The sequence below is a fragment of the Oenanthe melanoleuca genome, chromosome 13 (assembly GCF_029582105.1).
Source record: "Oenanthe melanoleuca isolate GR-GAL-2019-014 chromosome 13, OMel1.0, whole genome shotgun sequence".
Lineage (NCBI taxonomy): Eukaryota > Metazoa > Chordata > Aves > Passeriformes > Muscicapidae > Oenanthe > Oenanthe melanoleuca.
Genome location: NC_079347.1, coordinates 4,799,332 through 4,820,079, shown reverse-complemented (window position 1 = coordinate 4,820,079; position 20,748 = coordinate 4,799,332). Strand labels below are relative to the sequence as shown.

The 20,748-nt window shown below is 47.7% G+C and overlaps 1 protein-coding gene across 1 annotated transcript in view; it reads right to left on the bottom strand.

Annotated features, from left to right (window-relative positions):
- Positions 1-20,748, bottom strand: part of ERGIC1 (endoplasmic reticulum-golgi intermediate compartment 1) — a 56,911-nt gene that overhangs the window by 5,297 nt on the left and 30,866 nt on the right. The window contains exons 4-9 of the mRNA XM_056502648.1: positions 14,717-14,811; positions 13,951-14,075; positions 11,586-11,690; positions 8,451-8,511; positions 7,325-7,425; positions 4,640-4,762 (exon numbers count right to left, since the gene is read on the bottom strand). Coding sequence (XP_056358623.1) covers positions 4,640-4,762; positions 7,325-7,425; positions 8,451-8,511; positions 11,586-11,690; positions 13,951-14,075; positions 14,717-14,811 — 610 coding nt within the window. The remainder of the gene's footprint in view (positions 1-4,639; positions 4,763-7,324; positions 7,426-8,450; positions 8,512-11,585; positions 11,691-13,950; positions 14,076-14,716; positions 14,812-20,748) is intronic.

Genomic DNA, 20,748 nt, shown 5'->3' with positions numbered 1-20,748 from the left:
GCAACACAGCTGGCCCAGAAGGGAACTGGTGCCACCCTGGCACGTCTCTTCTCCCACACAGCACCCCATGGGCAAAGTCAGAGACAAAAAAAATAATGTAAGAGCAGCAGCAGCAGCACTGAGGGGAAGGAACAAACAGCTCATTAATGGTGGGCGAAGGCAGTGAGAACCACAGCTCCTTTCCAGGGGTATTTATAACCAAGAGATGGTATTTAGTGAGCTCAGTGAAACAGGGAGCTGCAGGAAATGTGGCTTTTGCAGGACACTCAGCATTCCAGCAGATCAAGGCTGCTAAAACCAGAGCACCAGCCTGAGGCAAAGTCAGGATTTTTAGGGGACAAAAAGCTCCTGCCCCTGTGGCCCCTCAGGGCAGGACACAGGGTGAGTTCCCAGGGGAAATGCCCACCATGGAGCTGGGTTATTTCAGATGTCACACCACAAACACAAACCCCATCCCACAGCCAGAGCCTGCATCACACAGCAGGAAAATCTGACTTCAGAGCAGCAGCACAAGGGGCTGGGGAATAGAAAAAAAAATATAAATTCATCTGCAGAGCTGTGTAGTGCTGAGTGGGGATGAGTCACACACACCTGGCACTGGCTCAGGGCCTCCTGCACACACAGCTTTGAGTCCTGGTGACGAAAAAAGGGCTTGGAGTCCTTGTGACCAGTGCTGGGCTCCAGCTCAGCACAGGAGCTGCACCAGTGCTCCTTCATCATCTCAGCTCTAATACGTACAGGCAGCCATCAGCACTTCTGTAGATTTAATTACAAATTATTGGGAGTGATCTGCCTTTAGCTCCATGGTCTGCCTGACTCAGGCCCAGCCATGAAAGGATGAAGGGAAAGAGACACAGAAGTGGAATAATCCCAGCAGTGAGTGGAATCCCACAGAAGTGGAATAGTCCCTCATCCTCTGGGCATGGGGAATCACCTGGAACAGGTGATCACAGCAGAGTGGGATGCAGGCTCATGCCTGAACAGGAGTGCATACACAGGAGGAGGCAAGGCTGCAAGCAAGGTGACAGAAAGGTGTCAGATACATGACTGAGCTCCTCTGGGATGTCCAAAAGTCTGAAAATTGCTTTTGAAGTCATAGGGGACCAGTAGGATCCTCAGGCAATTCCTAGTAAGGTAAACTGCAGAATCCCACCCAGGGATTTTCAGCACATCTTGCAGAACAGGGTCTTGGGTATAAAAATGCCACAGGACTGAATCTGTGACACCTGTCAGGACCAGCTCCCTTGGCAAAAAATTATTCTGCCTGCAACCACTCTGCTCCAGTTCCCACCTTCCATTATTTCCAGTCCAATTTTTTTTTCACACCTAAAGGCCAGATGAGTCCTCTCATACCAGGAAAAAAAAATTCTTTCAATTATGAATGCTTCATCAGAACTTTGCTTTTCTGCCTGCTCTCCCCTCCCAGCCCCTACACTGATCTCATGATAAAACTTTCTTTCAGCTTGGCCACTTATAGGAACTCATGAATTTTCAGCAGTGAAACTTCTCCCCTTGCTCCATAACCTCAACCAGGAGGTCTTGAATGGCTTTTCTTTATGAGAGATGAGTTAACTTTAAGCAGTGCAGTTTGACAAGCAAAAAATCTGTGTTTAACACTCTGCCAAGTGTCTGTGGTTAACCCCAGGATCCCTGGCAAACTCATGGAACAGTGACAGTGGCAGCACTGACCCACAAGTAATGCAAAATCCTTTTTAGCACTGAATTTTTTCAAGCATGACAAGTCAAAAGAACCAGAAACTGATGCTAAAGCAAAGCCTTTGCCCAGGAAGCACCTCTCACATGGTGCAGAAAATGAGGATAATTCTTCACACCACAGAGATCTAAGGAGCAGGCACGAGTTAGAATGGGGACAGAGGATGTGGGAATGCTGCTACAGGGCTGGAATGCTGCTCTTGGCAGAGATGAAGTTTTGGAGGGCAAAGTCATGGGTGACAAGGAACATCAGATAACCCTGGCAGCAGCTGGAGATGCCTTTGGCTCTCTGCTGAACACCCCTCTCCCATGGGATCACCCCTCAGTGTGTCCTTTCCTCAGCACTGACCCCCCTAAAGCCTCTCTGAGGTCCCCAGGATCACCCCCCACCCCAGGACTAATTTAAATTTACTGAGAGCCACAGGGGAGCCCAAGTAAGCAGTGAAGGAGCCCCTGTCCCAGAGCCTGTCTGGTGGTTTTTCAGCTGAACAGCTGCTGCCCAGAACAAGCTGATGCTTTCCACAGCCAGGCAGTGACTCCACAAGCCCCAGCCCAACCCCTGCTGGCCCTCAGCCCAGTGCTGGCCATCACTAACTGGTCTCCAGAGCAACTGTGATGCAAAAGGCCACGCTGGAGATACAGGAAGGGGCTAAAGAACAGCTCATGTCATGCAAACAGGGCAGGGCTGGAGGTGTTTGATCCTCTGCAGGGCTGCTCCCCCTCCCAAGCTGCCCAGTGCCTCCTGGAAGGCTGGAAGCTGTGCTGCAGAGCCAAGGCTGCCCTGCTGTGCAGCAATCCTGGCCCAGAGGAGACCCAGAGCAGCTCCCCAGGGCCAGGCAGCCCAGACTGAGAGCCTGGAACAAGGCTCTGCCTCCACACCTGAGTGTGTCACACCTGGGTGACGTCCTGACACAGCCCCTGCCAGCAGCAGCACCATCCTCATCCTCCAGAGGAAGGACATTCCAGCCCCCAGTGTGCTGCCTGACACCACAGCCATTTACAAGACCAAAAAAAGCAGCCAAAAATCAGCTGCAAACTCTCCTTAAGCAGCCCAGCAGCCAGAAAGTGCCTGGCTATCTTTAAAGACAGAACAGGGCAAAATTCACCCTGGGGCCAGTGAGGAATATGGTGTGTGGAAAGGATTGTTCTTTTGGGGAAGAGGAGAAACTGAAATTCTTATTTAATGAAAATTAATCAACCTTTCAATCTTTTCAGAAATAGAACCACTGTTCTGGTTTTGAATTCTCAGTAGGAAACACACATTTCAGTTTCTGAGATTATTGGATACAAATTCAAATGAGATACAAACCCAAAAATGTCACTGTGGCAACCAGGGAGGGAATTCTCTCCTGTGGTCCCTTATGTCAACTCAGAAACAGGGCATCTTTCAAAAAAGATGCTTTTTATAGGCATATAATGGCAGATCAGCAGTGAATCAATGCTGATAATAAAATTAAAGAATAATCCCAGCTATCAAATCATTTCCCATGGAAACACCTCCACACCTTCACCCCCAACTAGATGTGTAAGAAACCTCTGGGATCTTAATTTTAGGGAAAGAAGCAGAGGCAGAATGAGATGCCAAGTCATGAAATGCTGCTGTTTGACCTTTTTTAGGATTATGTTCTGAAGCCAAGCAGACGTGCTAAGGAGAGGAAGTCTTTCACCACGACATCTAGGTTTTATTTCAAGCCCCCTTATCTGGTTATTTGTGTATTCCAGAGGTCACTCTCTAAAGTTCAGTGAAAGGAACTTGCTGTTTATCAGAAGCTGCAAAATCAAAATCTTGAAGTGCAACTCTGTCACACTGTTTATGCGACTTCCAATTAAAACAGTCAAACAGTTTAAAAATCAGAATTTGAGGTCTTCACTCCAGCCAATTTATCAACTGCTTCACATTCCACCATGCCTCACTAGCACAGCTCACTGCAGCTTCACTTTTAAGCCAAGTCCCTGAAGACACTTTTTTTTTTTTTTAAAGTTCTGGAGGATCTTTAAATAGCCCTTTGCATAATGAGTAGTTTGGCCAGCACAGCTTTGTTCTGGATGCTGAGATCAGGACTGCAGGATGCTCTCTGGACAGATCCAAACATAACTTGTCAGGAAAACACCTCTGGAATTTGATAATGCAGCTCTTCTCCACTTCTACCCAGGAGTAAATGCCTGGAACTGGCATTCCCATATTAAGCCAAGCAGCAGCACGAGTAAAACTCAGTGTAAAAAAAAAAAAATTCAGTCTCTTGTAGGAGAAGAGAGAAGTGGCTGCTGGTAAAAATCTCCACTGGCAGTTTTCTTCCTATTTACTGTAAATATCACCCAAATGCCAGCAGATAGCAAGGACAGGCAGCTCTGTGTCATCTAACAGTTCTCCTTCCTTCACTTGAACAAAGGAAAACCCTCTAGGTGAGACCAGGATGACTTTGGGGTGGAAAAAGGTGGGGAGGCCCTGGACAGGGCGCCCAGAGCAGCTGTGGATCCCTGGCAGTGCCCAAGGCCAGGATGGACACAGCTTGGAGCACCATGGGACAGTGGAAGGTGTCCCTGGTCATGGCAGGGGGTGGAATGGGATGAGCTTTAAGGTTCTTTCCAATCCAAACCACCCCAGATTCTCTGCACATTTGATCTCATCATTACTGAGCAGTTCACTGCAGTTTTCCTGCTCACCACATCAGCTTTACTTCCAAGCTTCTGCCGTGCTGCAATAGAGCCCATCCTGCCTGGACAGGTGAACTTCCCCTCTTTCTGTGCCCAGCTATTCAATCAAACTGTCAGAATCAGTCACCTCACACCTCCCCAGGGATGTGCTGCTGTATCTCCCCCACGTCACAACGCCCTGAGGCACAAACTCAACTGCTCTGGACAAGAAAGGCTCAGGAGAGACACACAGGCAGGCAGGGGAGGGAGGAGGAGGCTCTGGGGCACTCACCGAAGTGATAAACCTGTAGAGGGGCTGTCTCCTCTCTGTGTACTTCACTGTGATGGGACTCAGGTCGTAGCGGAACCAGATCGCCGGGATGATGCGGCCGGTGTGGCTGTAGGCCACGTACTCCTGGGCAAAAACAGGGAAAATGGCACAAAATGTGAGCAGCCTCATCCCACAGAGTGTCTGCCACAACACTGCCTCTGTGCTTATGGCACTCACCCCACTGTTCTGTACCAGGGAGCAGATAGGAAGAAGCAAACAGGGAATTCCTGCTCACCTCCCATCCTTATAACAGCAAAAGCATCTCCTTCCAGCCTGATAATGGAAGAGCTGGGACAGAGTGATGGTGATTACTCACACCTTCATGCAGAGTTACAGGACTAAACACAAAGGCTGTCATTGATTCTGCATCCTAGATCTGCTCTATTTAAATACAGTCAAAGGTGAAGTTTTGGTTCTGTAAATCACATGTAAGTCTGTATTTTGTATATAAATCATTCATCAAACAAATGGAACTTAGTTTGTGAGAGCCTGAAAATCCCTCCTTGTCCTTGCATTCCTCTGTCAGGTCCCCTCCCCACTGGGACCAGCAATGGGAATGCTTTGTCCTCTTAGTATGCATCATCTGGAACCATGTTCAAACCATGTAAAAAACTCCTGCTGAGAGCCAGGACGAAACTGCATGCAGAAAAATATTGGCAAAAGTTCAGAAAATATTGGCAAAGATACAAAAAAATATCCCAGGCTGGTTTGGGAGAGACATCTTCTAGATTTCCAGTAACAATTTCCATTTGTTTCCTCACAGGTCCAGGGCCACAGGACAGCACCAAGCAGGACACACTGCCCAGCACAACACCAACACCAGCTTTGTGACTAAAGTCACATCTTCTTGAGATAATATTTTCAGTTTTCAAGGATCAGGACATTCAGAGGGTGAAGAAAAATCCAAGGAAAGCAGGCTGGGGACCCAGCAGCCCAAGGAGAGCCCAGTGTGGCACAAGCTGCCTCTGCACCCAGCTGCTCTTCCCTCAGCTCTGGGACAAGCTGCCAGCTCAGATCTCCTCTCCTGGTTCAATTCTCCTTCACAAAGAGGCAAAGACAGCCTCAGACACTTCAGAAAGATGAAAAATGAACAAGCAACAGGATGCTTGTGAGCATGACACAAAAAAAAATTAATTTTGCTCTCTGTGTGCTAGTGGAACAGCATTTCTCCTCTATCACTTATATAAATCTCAAATTTCCTGATTTTTAGGCGGTTCATCCATGATGACAAAAGAAGCAGAACTCCTCAGTCATGTCATTTTCAGAGCTTTTACTGGAGTTCTGCAGCTCACTCTGGGACAGTGGTTATGTGGGAGTGAGGAAGCAGAGGAGCTGAGAGAGGAGACAGTTTACCCTTCAGACTCTGCTCATCCCAGCCCCTCTCTGCCAGGCTCTTCCAGTGCTTTCCCATTTCCCTTTCCCACTTTATTCCCATTTCCCTTTCCCACTGCTCAGTGTGGGAGTAAAGGACTGAAGCACCAGGAGCAGAAAGCACAGAGGCAGCAGTGCTTCTCAACACCTCATTTTTGACAGAACTGACCTCATTTTTTCCTTCCTCTCCCCTTCTCCCCACCAGCAATCCTGCCCTAATGAGTCACACTTGGCTGAATGCCCCAATTTGCAGCCAAGCTCACAGAAGTGTCAAAAGCTCCTGCTGTCTATTTTCCAAATTACTTTCAGAACTCCTGTCACAGGAGTCTTATCAGAACAGCAGCTGTGACACTAAGCAGAACAAATACATTGTAATCTGTACAGAGGGAGATGTCCAAATCCCTGGGACACACCATACAAGCAAACCCAAAAGTCACTTGTCAGGAACATTAATCTGAGAAATAGTCCAGGAGAGTGTGTGCTTAACTATCAGTTAGGGCAAACTAGAAGTAATTAGGTATTACAAACAGATTTTGGACTTTCATTTAGCACTTGAATGGCAAATCATTTCCAACTGGAAGATGCTTTCTACCTTAAAAAGTAAATAGGGTCTTTTTTTTTCCTTTAAAAAAATTCAATACACTGAATTATTAAAATGCTGGATGTGGCACTCAGTGCTCTGGGCTGGGTGACAAGGGGGGAATTGGTCACTGGTAGAATTTAGTGATCTTGGACCTTTTACAAAATAATGGATTCTGTGATAATTCACTATCATAAAGCAGGGACTGTGAAATACTCAACCAGCACATATTTGCTGCTACAGTTGAGTGGCTCAATGTCTGAAATCAACATTTGTAAAAAGCTGAAAACTGCTGATTGATTTGTCTCATCCATCCATCACTGTTTTGTTACTGAAAGCAGGTGCCAGTGATGTTTTGTGTGTTCAGCTGGATTACAGCTTCCATTCAGATGCATCTTGACAGGCACAACAGGAGTTCCTGCAGCCTGTAAACACCTCCCACACAATTCACAGAAATCCACATCAGCTAAACTGATAGATGAGGAAAAAACCACCTTCCCCAGTAACAACAGCAACACCTGCTTTGATAAAACTTCAAAATCCCAAATGCCAGCTCTGCAGAGCTTCAGTTCCTCCTTCTCCCAGCAGAGGCTACTGCTCACCTACAAACACAGAGAGGAGCAGGAGGGGAGGGAGTGAGCTGAGCATCCCCTGGGGTGCAGAGGAGCCTCCTGGAGGAGCAGCTGCTCCTTTACCTTGTTTGCCACCGTGTACTGGTAGGAGTAGCGCTGCTTGCCGCTCATGTCCTCGTACACCGTGGGCACAATCTTCAGGATGTAGTCGTGAGAGGCCAGGGCTGTGCTCAGGGAAGGAAAGGGAAGGACAAGTCAGCACTGAGAGCAAGGAGCCAGCCCACAGAACAATCCCAAAAGTCACACAAAAGGGTGTCACCCTCCTCCTTATCTCGGTGACAAACTCCACATCTCTGCCCTCTGTGCAGAGCTCTGTGGGTACTTGGGTGACACCAGGAGCCTCCCACCACTTCTGCAGGACCACAACCCACCCAAGGTCTGGGCTACCAGAACCTTCCTAACTGCCTGCAACTATAAATGGTAACACTTTCATCATCACCACAAACAGCCTGGTTAAATCAGGAACTGGCTGAGGTTAGGGCTGCAGCCCACTGAGGTATCACAACCTGTGTACTTCCATTTCTTTCTTGTTTTCTCAACTTCCTTCTCCTAACTATTTTTTTTTAATTATTATTATTTAAATAGCTCAGTCAAGTTTTTGTGTCTGCTAAAACAGTTCTGAAACAGAATTCTAAATGACATCTCAGCAGGATGCTGTAGCCAAGTGCAACATAGTGACATTTGGCTCCTAGAGGTAAAAAAAAACCCAACAAACCATATCTGCATAGCTTCAGGAGGAGCCACAGAAATTTTGGTCCAAGAAATGGACAGGACTGATGTCCTGGAAGAGCCTGAACATTTGAGAGACAACTCTCTGCACTGAACTGTAGCATTGATTCTTCCTTTTTGTGCTGGTCATAAAGAAGGGCCATGAAAATGTCCCTTGTGCCATCCAAAGAGTAGAAATTTAAAGGTAATTTGCAGCACAAGTACAAGAAAAAGTTCTGGTGGAAGTAACAACAGCAAAGGGACACTACAGGAACAGGATATGGATAAAAAATTCCATAAAGACTGCAAGGGACCTTTAGGGCTCAGCCTTTTCTGTAGCACGGGAGGAAATGGAAACGTCAGCCAGCAATGCCTGGATCATTTTGGCTAAAGAGGCAAATGAAAGAGCTCTGGCTACAGCAGTGCTGCAGGAATGGCCCTGCAGAGGGGGCTGAGGGCTGCAATCCCCAGCAATACCCACGGTTTGAGCTGAGCTTGTCTGCTCCCTCCAAGGCATTGAATGCTCCGTGAACGTTATGGACCTGGAAAGCAAAAAGGAGGATGAAGAAACTCTGCTCTGACTTGATTCTCTTGACCTTTGCTTCCCTACCCTTTAACCAGGGGATCAGCCTGATTCAACCTTCCCAAAAAAACAAAGCCTCAACCCAGTAAAATGACCCCAAATATCTTTCAGTGACCATCATCACAGTGGTTGGTTCCAAGTGAAAGAGCTGATTTCACAACATCTTACAAGATGAAACTCCAAAACCACTCCAAAGCTGAAGGAATTGCAGTTGGAAGAGGGCAGTTGTGAAATTTTCACCGTGAGGCATTTCCTAAGAGGTCTGCAGAGTTAACTGTGAAATTAATTTATCAGGGAAATAAATGGGAGTCACACTGGGGTTAAAACTCAGGAGTTCTCTAAAGGTGTTTCATGTCAGAGCAGCTGGGTCTGTACAACTCATCAGCCTGGAGATGGGAAGGACAAACCCCAGCACTGACATCCCTTCAGCTCTTCCTGCAGCTGATTTCAGAGCTGTGAGGATCTGTTATCCCAGAACAGGATTTCCCTGCCTTGCACACACTCTGACCTGGAGTCTGCTCTCCAGCAGCAGAACCAGCCATGTGTGAGCTCTCCAGGCAGGGAAAAGCCCATGGCAGCAGCTGTAGGTCAGAGGTTGTGCTGCTCACAAAGAAAGGACAAGGAACTCCACAACCCCGAAATTCCTGACCTTAACTCAGGGAAGAAGAGTTTAGAAGGAGGATCTGGCCATGGGTGTGACAGTTTCACCTCAGCAATAGGGCACTGCCATCTCCTTCCAGACCCTCTCAACAACTGACAGCACATGGATCTGTCTCACCCCAATGGACATTTCCCTATTCCCAACCCTACAGAGAGGATGATGGAGGAAGCAGCAAGTGAACCAGTTTTGCTCAGCATAAAGGAAATTCTGGAAAGACAAAACTATCAGCAAGTTCAACTGGAAGGTGTAGGGAGCAGGAGCAGAGCAAAAGCAGCAGCTGATCCTGCTGCAGGGCCCTTTGCTCTGCTGGAATTTCACACTACCACCACTATTCCCAAACTACATCTGCAGGCTGTGCTCATTCTTTACTCACTAAAAGGCATAAGAAAAAAAAGAAGCCCCTGGAATGGGCTACAGTATTATGTTCCATTCTTGATACAGCTACAAAGTTTCTTATAGAATTTCTGGGCCAGAGACTTCAAGCTCCACTTCAAACTTTTGGTAGATTTTCCCCTTGTGTAGGCAAGACCAAAACTCAAACCAGTGAGTTTCTACCTCGAGCTGTCAGGCAACCCAGTAGAGAGATGTACAAATAGGAGATGTTATATTTTTAATTATAATCTCTACTGAGTTCTACATTATGGTGTTAAATAATCCTGGTTTTAACCTTGCCAGGAGAGTTGTCTGCCCCTGATAGTAGAAAGGCATCATCTCCTGCTTTCCTCATCTCTCTCTTTACTGGGTTACCTGACATGCAGGAACTCACTGCATGAGTTTTAATTTTGCAGGTTTTAATTCTGATCTCATCTAAATGAGGGAGAAAATCTACAGTAAGTCTGCCACTATTGTACACCAAGTACTGATGAAGACTCAAAGCTCATTCAGTGCCAGATGATATTTAAATCTCTGCTTCAAAGAGGCTGGTTTTTCTGGAGAACACAGCCTGTCCCTCAGTGGATCACTGTGGCAGAGTCAGTAACAACCCACAAACTCCCAGCACAAGTGAATGAGAAGCTCCTCATCCTCTTTAAGGAATATAAGCTTTTATTACATCAAAGCAGGTGGAGACAACCTGAAATATTCAAAGGTGCACCAAGGCAGACTTCAAGCTCTCCACACTCATGGCTCTCACTGCTTGCTGAGTTGTGGTAGCACCTGTCTGGTGAACACATCCTTCTTTAATTTGTGCTGCTGAAGTGCCTGCAGCACCAGCAGCACCCTGAGCACCCAGACCATGAGCAGTTACCCTGAACTCTGAAAACTCAGCTGAGCTTGTCTGGATCAGGAGCCAGCTCCACGTTTGCCAGACAGGTTTCTCACCACAAGAACTGAAGAACACTTGCTGCATGTCTCCCCAGGCTCCTCCTTCATGCTGATTCACACTCCAGCTGCCTTGCTCCAGGATTCCATGGTAAAACAATGGGAATGTTCCCTCACAGCTCCTGTTTCCCACGCAGGCTGCACAACTCCCTATTACCACTCACCTAGTATTTTTCATAATCTCAGTGTGCTTTGCAGACACTAAGCCAAGCTTATTTATACGCTAATATTTCCTGGTTCCCACACAAGATAATTCCTAAAAGAAGCCGGGAGCAGAATCAGAGCACTACAAAGCAACGCTTAGCCTTGTTAGCATGAAAAAGGCTTTTGGAAGTGGGTGTACAAGGAGCAGACTAATGAGACGTCTGTGCTGAGGAGAGAAGATTACAGAGAGACTATGGGTAAGCAATGTTTAGGGTGAGTCTCAAGCTGGGTGTGCACATGTGGAACTCCCACCTGTGAGGCCAGCTACTTGGAAGTAGGCTAGAGAAGTGCTGTAATCTGTCCTTATTGAGAAATCAGGTAATGTTACATAACTGGCAGCACCTGGTGAAACTCTATCCACTGGGCAAGTGCATGCATTCAGCTTCTTCCCAACAGGGATTTGGCAGTGCTAAGTCTGACTTGTGCTTCACAGAACAGATTTGACTAATAGGTGTCTGCTGTACAAGTACAGTGAGGTGAATTAAGAAGAGCTTGACTGCTGCTGGGGTGAACACAGTAGCGAGCACACATCTTCCCTGAGTGCATCACTGCTCCTCCACAAAGGCAGAAAGGTTTGTCTGCTGTGGTCATGCTCAAAACAGGATTTTGCTGAGCCACAAACCCTCATTTCTAACTCCCTGCAGAAAACAGCCATGGAGTTTTCCAGCTTAGGAAAAAACCAGCACAGTTGTTCTGTGACTGCTCCGGCCCAAACTGGTGGCAGCTGTGAACTCTTCCAGACTTGAGCTTACATTGCAGGGACACACAGGCCTTCCATAAAACCCAAGTGTCTAGTATTAAACCACTCTCACTGCATTCCCCTAGAGCCAGGGAATTCTCAGACTCACCTGTAACTTGTCCCCAAATGAGAGCTTGTGGATGACGTGAGTCATGTCGGGGTTCTGGGGCTGCGCCGTCGCGCTGTGCGTCGACACGTGGAAGTTACCAGGGACCTAAAATTAGCCAAGACAGGGAAGACAGGATTTCACATTTTATCCCTCAAGGCATTGCTAGGCTCTGTGGTGTGACATGGGAATGAATGCCTGGATCCATCCAGGAAGATGGAAGGATCTGTGATACCTTCCTGCACCTGAGCAACACCACCGCACTCAGAGTCTGGCACCCCCACACTGCTGCTGTTCCTGAGCAGGAGATGGTGAGTGGGTCACTTCCAGCTCCAGGGATTCCCAGCACTTAAGGCTATGTCTTTCATCCCTACTAAAATAAAATTCTCATCTCTCTTGCTCAATGCCTTTCTCCCACATCTGGCATTTGCAAAGGGGCCCACTGCAGCAGAACAGCCCAGGAAGCTGGGGATGGATTTCTCTTCTGGTACCAGTCATGAGCAACTTTACCTTTGAGATTGTGTGCAAGAATGAGTTTTATATACAGACAAAACCCACCACGAAACCCATGTGGGCATCCCATACAAACTAACCTAGAACTTCTCCTTCTCTACCAGGCAGGAGGCAGAAGGAGCCTTTCCTTTTAATTTTTTCATAGAGGAAAACACAAAAAACTGAAAAACATAAGTTTCAGTTCCAAGACACAAAATGAGCCTTGGTGTCACTCTGATGGCACCACTCTGCATGTACACACTTTCCAGGTCACTAGCCCTGAAGTCTTTCAGCAGATACAGATCCATCACTGTCATGGAGGGTGCAAGAATATTTTCCTATTGAGAAATGAAGCAAGACTGGATCAATGTGGCACAGCCCAAGGCAGGAGTGGGAGGGTGGTTATACAACTGGTGCCCAGTGTGCTCTCTGCAGACACCTCAGCAGCAGGGCCATGGGAGGCCACATGCCCACTCCATGTGCTTTCAGGAAAGCTGATTTAATGACTTGAGGAGCAGAAGGACTCCTGGGAACACTTTCAGGTGTGGACAGCAGCTGTGTCATAAACAAGCTGAGCAATCAGGGCGTCAGGCCCTGCAGCAAGCAGCACACACCATCATTGTCACACACTGTCACCTTGTCCTCCCTCAGCAGCTGGGACAGCAACACCCAAGTGCAAGCCTTGCTCAAGTTCCCAAGCCTGGCCAGGTCCCACTCCAGCTCCCAATTCCTGCCAAGGGACTGCAGATTTCCAGGTCACACACATGAGATTCAGGTTTCCAGAGCCAGAAGTCCTGGTCAGCTCCCCTCCCTGTGACAGCTGTCCCAGCCACTAATTAGTGGAGGAAGCTCCTCACTGCACATTCTGCACTCCACTCTGGAGCTGCTTTGGTGAGCAGGACACACCACATCAGCAGACAAACCCCCAGGTATCTCAGCTCTGTGCTCTGGGAATTGTTCCACTTTTCCAGAAGCCCTTTCCCAGTTTTGTGGACTACCAGCAAACCTCGTGGCTTGGAGATGAGGAAAAAGTCCTCTTTTCAAATCCCTGATCCTTTCCATGCCACAGAATCAGCAAGAGGTTCTGTCTGTTATTTTTAGATGTGCTTTAACATGACCTGGGAGGAAAAGAAGGAAGTAGGATTCTGTAGCCTGTGGTACACAAGAGGAGTGAATAAAGGGTGTGCCCTTCTTAGGACATCAGCGGGTCCCACCAGTGCCTCCCCCACCCCAGCAAGTCATCTCCAGCATTACACAGCCAGATTATTCAATCTTGAACACACCCATCCCAAAGAGGAGCCTCCTCCAGGCCTGGATTTTCATTCCTTGAGACAGAAGCAGAGCATCCCCACCAAGCATGTGCTGGGCCTCGTGCTGTATTCCAAACAGCCCAGCACGGAGCCCTGGCACCCTGCAGCAGGGAACATTCCTGTCATTCTGCAGCTCTCAGAACGAAGCTGAGCTCAGATGCAGCCCTTGCCAAAGACCTCTCCACACTGAATCACGTTTTGGAGGTGCAGAAGTTGTGAGGAGTAAACACAGAAGCCTTTTGGCACCTGTAGGGTTTTCACACATCCCCTGAACATGGGGCTGCTGCACAGAGCTGCTCTCCCAGTTCAGCAATTCTGTCTCCATTACCCGTTCAGCAATTCTGTCCCCATTACCTGCTTTGGAGAGTGAAGAAAAGCCCCAACACATTCTCTATGGGTCTGGCCAAGCAGGCTGCTCTCCCCACTCTGACTTAAATTTCTGTGTGATCAGGGTCATCAACACACACAGTGGAAGGAGAGACAGATTTTCAAATTTTCACTTTTACCAATAGATCCTGCCAGCATTTCCAGCCAGCACAGCATCAGCCACTGTCACTGCCACTCACCTTGTTGATGCTGAAGTGGCCCTCAAACCTGCAGCCTTCCCCATTATTGAGAGGGATCTTCATTGAGTTGTCAATGTGACCCACTTCGTGCCTTCCCATCTCATCCTGGATGTCCAGTCCAACCACTGCAGGAGTGGGAGGGAGAAGACAAAAAAATGAATCAAACAGAATAAGTAACAGAAAGTTTGCATAGGAAAAGCATGTATTGCTTTTACTTGAAAAAAATCCACACTTTTGCTGAATGACTAAACTGAGCTATAATGTCCTTTGTCAAAAACTGTTATGCCAGAAAAACTTTGTAACCAAACTTTTCACTCTGCCTATCTGACACAAATACACCTCCCATGTCCTGCCAGCTGCCTGCAAATCCCAATCACACAAACAGAAAAACTTCAGGGACACAGGGCAGGTGATTTGGGAAGAGTCCACAACCAGCAGGTGCATTCAGAGTTCCAAATGGAACTTGCGGGGGGGTTTCTTGCTCCCAGACACAAAAAGGCTGCTATTAAAAAAAAAAAAAAAAATTAAAAAAAAGGAAATGAGATTTGGAAAAAAGGAAAAAATCCAGTGAGAGAGATCAGCCACTAACACATGGTCCAAGAAACCAGGTGCCCTGGCCTGGAACAGAAAGCAATGGGACATTGGCAGAGGCTGCAGATACTTGATTTCCATCCTGTTACAGAAGAATGGCCACTGTACCAGTCTGGGCCCATTTCAAGTATTACTTAAAGCACAAAGAAAGCTGCAAAGTGAAAGGGGTACTCACATTCACAGTGCAGGTTTGGCAAACTGATGTTCAGGTTCACTTCTATTTTCCCTCCACTGTCTTTGTCTGGGTCATCCACGTAGAGCTCATTCACTCTGGAGGGCAAAAACACAGGTGGGTTCAGGCACAGGGCAGCTGCCCACAAGGAAAACCCAAAAACCTGCATGAGGAGGGGGAAAAGGAGACTGGAGAGAGGAGGTTTGATTGTGTGATGGCTACAACAGGGTTACAGAGAGCAGGGAAAGCTCTCCAGGATGGAATGGGGGAAAATAATGGCTGAATTTGACTTCTTGCTTGGCAAGTGCAGGAGGCTTTAAAGTTCTGCACCAGCAGAAAACAAAACTTCTGCTCTGTGCTTCTTGTGCCCTTCTCTCCCCCGAGTTTTCAGAGGTGCTACCAAACAAGACCCTAATGCTGAAGAGGTGGCAGGTTATTGATCCAACCCTTCCCCACCCCCAGGCTGCTACTCCTTTCAGGCAGGAGGGAAGCATGTGTTTTTCCATTTGTTCCTTAAATAGTTCAAGAGAAAAGCTGCTGTCAACTACCCCCCAGGAAAGCTTATTTGTGTCTCTAATTGCCTTTTGTTATTGCCACCCAGCTGACAGAGCAGCAAGAGAAGGAAGGCAGCAGGACATATTTATATCCTTCTCCTTAATATCACATTTCAATCTATGAATGGTAACCAAAAGTGGTGACTAAAATTGAGAAGAAGAGGATTTGAGCCAGGAACAGATGGGAAGAAACATCCTGGACAGCAGGATCTCACACACTCTGCAGCAGTCTCCCAAGGAGTAATGTTGTCTCATAGCACCCACAGTGCTGGCACACATCTCACAGGAGACAAAACACAGATAGAGAGGCAGAGCAATGCAGGAGTATAAATATTTATTGTTGGCACACACAATCCATCTGAAAATAAACCAAAACAACCCCAGTGCTGAATTTGATGAATGGTCCTGGAGAATCCACTCTGGGGAGACTCACCCCACTGAACTGAGACCATGCTAAGATTACCTAGAAGCTCTTTTCCCTCTCCAACCAACAAGATTTGACAATTTATCTTCCAACTGGGCAGATTATAAAGCAATGGGAACTTAGATTCAGGCAAATTACATAAAACAAAACTAGTAAGTGCTCTGTAGCATTTTTATTTCACATTCAAAGTGCATTAAACTCTTTGACAAGCCCCACTGGAGAGTCCACATGCCAACAGTCACACCAGACTAAGGCAGCTACAAGACACAAAAAAAAAGTGATTTTTGCTCTGCTGATCCATCTCTGGGCCACGATGAACTGTTTGCCCTGTGGATGCAGAAGAAACAAAACCTTCACACTGAGAAACACACATGCTGTCAGGTTTTTTGGAGGCAATTACTCACAGGTCAGTGGGGTTTACAGACACTCATTTAAAACCAGCACAGCATTTGTCTTCAGCTTCACAGCCCTACCTTTCTCTGGTTTTAATTGGCTTGACAAGTTGCTTGCAATCATTACTCAACCTATTTTTCAAGTGATTAATAAAAATGACACAGAGGGAGGGGAAAGATTGCTCATCAGTGACCTAGTTAGCAGTTTTTTGGCTGAGCCCTGTCCTCCTGGGTGGAATGCATTCTCTCCTCTACGTGTTCATTACTGACAGATTGGGCAGCGATGGGATTAAGTCATATATCCAAATAGGGCCAGGAGGAGCAGCTCCAGCCAGGATGGGCATTAATCCCCCAGAGCAAGCCAGATCCCAGTGCTCCCATCCATTTCCCAGTCCCAGCCAGCCCATTTCATAAGCCCTGGCTCCTCCCCAGCACTGTGCTGGCCGAGATGCCCAGAGCACAGCAGAGCACAGGCAGGTGCAGCAGCTCTGCTGAACATCCCAGCTCCCTGGAGAAGAGCCCCAGCACTGTCAGTGTTTGTATCTGCTGATTTCTGTCAGGAAAATTAATCCACAAACACCAGAGGTTTATGTCCAAAAAGGAGACAGAGGAGTCCTCTTTGCTTTACTAAAATTAAGGGAGAGGCCATGGGCCATTCCCCTGGGGTCTCTCAGATTTTTGGAGGACACAGCCTCCTTTTTATCCCAATTTCCCTCTCTCTTTCCCCATTGCTGAGGTACTTGAGAGGCACAGACTTCCCAAACACCTGATACCTGAGATTCCCCTCTGATGTACAACCCTCACTTTTAATTTTTAATTCTTATAGAATTCATGGTTTCCCCCCATTGCTTCTTTCATCTTCCAATATCCAATTTCATTTATCAGCAAACCTGCAGTTTGTTTGTAGAGGCAAATATCTTTTTCCATTCATCAATCAGTGGAATCCATCCCACTGTTTCTTTTATCTCCCAGTGCTGGTTTTATCCACCAGCAGATCCACAGCTTGTTTGTAAAGACAAATCCAACACTCCTCTCATTTCTAACCCTGAACCTGTCAGATTTTGTGTGGCTCCAGCAGCAAAGGAGCCTCTTGGTGATGAGCAAGTGACAAATTTCTGTGCACAGGGAGCTTGTGGAGGCTCTGACAGAGGAAGGCAAGTGCTGAGGTCACTTGGCTGCTCACTGGATCACTGAGGCACACAGAAGTAGGGCAGCTTGTCCAGGTCACACATCCCAATAACTGCAGATAAAGGAAACTGGTTTCCTGTCCTGCACTCTGGTCACTGGACCAGTGGCTCCCAACCTGTCCCTTGGGCAAGGCTCAGGGCCACTTCCTCCTCCTCCTCTTCACTTACTAGCCCCCTGCTCCTCTCCTACTCATGTTCCAAATTTTATAACCCAATCTATCACTCCACAGATATCAGACAGCTCGTGACAGCAGATCCCCCCTTTCCTTCCCTTCATTTCAACCTTTCATGGAGCATCATCCAGCTGATCCTGCTTCCCCCTCCCAGCCCCAGCCACTGCCTCCTCATGGCTCAATCAGCTCTTGCTGAGGGCCCAAACTGACAAATCCAGCTCCAAAGTGCATCCTTTGTGTGTCACTGATACTCCCTCTCACTATGGGGAACCAGGGGTACAATGACAGCAAACCACAGGCTGCACTTGTTGGAGCAAACCTCACTAGAAATGTTGTTTTCAACAAACTGGATATTTATCTCCTCAAATATTTGGAGTATAGGAATTCTAGAAATCTCACAGGTAATGCAAATTTCCAGGGTCAAGGCTATTCCTTGCAGTCAGGTTTGAGTGGCAAAGGGCTGGCACTCACATGTCCCTTGCTATCCCCTCCCCAGGGCCAAAAAGCCAAATTGCACAAAGCTTTCCTACAATTTAATCAGACTCTGCTGGGATGAAAAGCACTATTTACCCCCTCTAGCCACTCTCCCTGAAGCAGTAAGGTCTCTGGTGGAAGAAAGTAAATTCACTCTAATTTACAGTTGAATGCAAAGTGTCCAGGAGTAAATCTGGGACGGTCACAAGGGAAATAAAATTTGAGGGCAGGCAGAGAGAGGCAGTGATACTGGTCATATCCAAAGGCAGGGTGTACCTTCTCCAAACATGCAGCAGTTGGTGTTTTCCTGCTGCTACAAGGAATATCTGAATAAAAGCAGCACAGTAAAGGAGGGTGAGGGTGCAGAGCTCTGAAAGTACAAGGAGTACAACACAACAGGTGAGAGCTGGAGCCTCCCACCACTGACCAGGGAAGGGAGGGAAGTTTCTCCATGATCCAGACACCAGGAATCTGCTCCACTTCTAGAAAGAGCCACTTGGAAATACTTCACATTCCTGAGTGATGCTGCTGGGCTGCTTACCCCGCTTGCTTACAAACTTCCAGCAAACTTGCAGTGTTCCAAGCAAAAAGCTGGAGGGGCCTTTGGCCAGATGATGGCAAAGGCACGTGGGAGCCAAGGAGAGGGGCCACAGCAGCCAGAGGGCACGGCATGGCTGCAGGGTTTTACCCAAACTAAGTCTGACCTGCTCCCTGTGCTTCAGGTCTCAGATTTATGACACAACAGCTTCATTTCCCCAGAAACAAAACTTCCCCAGGAACTTATTCCCACCCAGCAGCTCTGGCCGCTAAATTCACTTCAACAGCTGAAGAGCCTGCAGCCCTCTGGATATGAGGGTGGGCACTGCATCCACCTTCCCGAGCTTCACACACTGTGGGTGCTCTCTGAACACATCTGCCTTGTCCTCTTCCTCCTTGTCCTATGTCCCTGCTCCAGGTTTTAGCCTTTTTTCCCCCCTTTTTACAGTAAATAATCAGCCAGCCTCCTCCTCAGTCATCAGCCACAGAGAAAATACAGCCACTTACTGCAGAAAGCTGCACTTTACCTTGTCCTCCAACTCCCAGGAGGCACCCTCTGATCTCCAGGACTCTATGCCTAAGAGGGAAAATAATTATTCTTTCTTGAAGAAGCCCAAAGCTTCTCAAAAGACTTTCTCAGGTGAGCCCTCCTGGCTCCACCTTGCCCTTTCAGCTCTAATCAACCACCTTCCAGAAAAACAACCTTCCAATGCTGACACTCCTGCACCACCACATTTCCAGTGGTGCCAGACCAGAAAACATCAGACAAAGATTAGAAAAATCTTCTTTTCAGTTTGTGTGAAGAAACAACAAGCAGGTCAGCAAACTCTCCACTGCGTGGTGTGTCTGCTGCTCTGAGATTTGTCATCTTCTGCATCCCAGTCATCTCCTCAGGCTGCAGGTCCTTGTCCCAGATCAGCTGTGGAGCACAGCAAGCAGGCTGCCCTACAAAGGGAGGAATTACAGCTCTCCAGGAGACAGGAAGAAAGGAGAAGGGTTCGAAAGACGTCAATGTAGCCTTGAGTCAGGAATTGCAAATGACATCATGCCACGACCTTCCGCTTCCTGCAAGCCCACACAGGGCACACAGCCCCCACCAACGTCCAGCACCTCGGCTTAGGTAATCCCCAGGCTGCCACACAAACAGCAATTAAGCTTCTTACCTGCCCACCTCTCTCAGGGCTGCTGAGGATTACAGCCTTCTGCAGAGAAGTGTCTGCTCAAGGTCAGGAGCAGGATTACAGCTCCCATTCCCCTTTGCCTGCAAAGATGTGCTGCCCGTGCTGTTGGCTCCACTGCAGGGCTGGAGGTGCATCTCCAACAGGAGTTGTGGCATCTCTTGGCTTGTGCTCCCAGATTAGGGTTTGCAGCAGAAGAAACCTCTGTTGCAGCAGGATCACTCACACTCTGCTGGCTGGTTCCATTCCCATGGGCTGAGAGCCACAAAACACACCCCACACGCTCTGGAGAGCCATGGGACAAAAAGCCTCTGAAGACAGGTCTGGTGACAATCCTGCTGCTCTGCAGGATCAGTCCTGGGCAGGCAAATGGATCCAGTGTGGACAAGGAACACTGCCCCCTGAAACTCCAAATGGATCCAGTGTGGACAAGGAACACTGCTCCCTGAAACTCCAAATGGATCCAGAGTGGACAAGGAACACTGCTCCCTGAAACTCCAAATGGATCCAGTGTGGACAAGGAACACTGCCCCCTGAAACTCCAAATGAATCCAGTGTGGACAAGGAACACTGCCCCCTGAAACTCCAAATGAATTCAGTGTGAACAAGGAACACTGCTCCCTGAAACTCCAAATTAATCCAGTGTGGATAAGGAACACTTCTCCCTGAAACTCCAAATGGATCCAGAGTGGACAAGGAACACTGCTCCCTGAAACTCCAAATGAATCCAGTGTGGACAAGGAACACTGCTCCCTGAAACTCCAAATGAATCCAGTGTGGACAAGGAACACTGCTCCCTGAAACTGCTGGAGTTTTGCTTCCTCCCACACTCCTGACAGCCTTCTTGGGGCTATCCTGTTTCAGGCCAGGAATTGGGCTTTGATCATCCTAGTGGGTCCCTTCCAGCCCAGGATATTCTGTGATTCCATGATTCAAGGTTTATGTTTTCATGAAAAGGCAGTAATTTTACTGCAGATATTCTGCTGAAGTAATTAACTGCCTCGCAGGGGGGCTCAGCTTTCCAATTAGCAAACTTGTCACTTCAGATAAGTTTTTGTCTGTTATTACATTAAAAAAAAAAAATAAAGAAAAAGCAAAACACTGCCAGGAACAGTC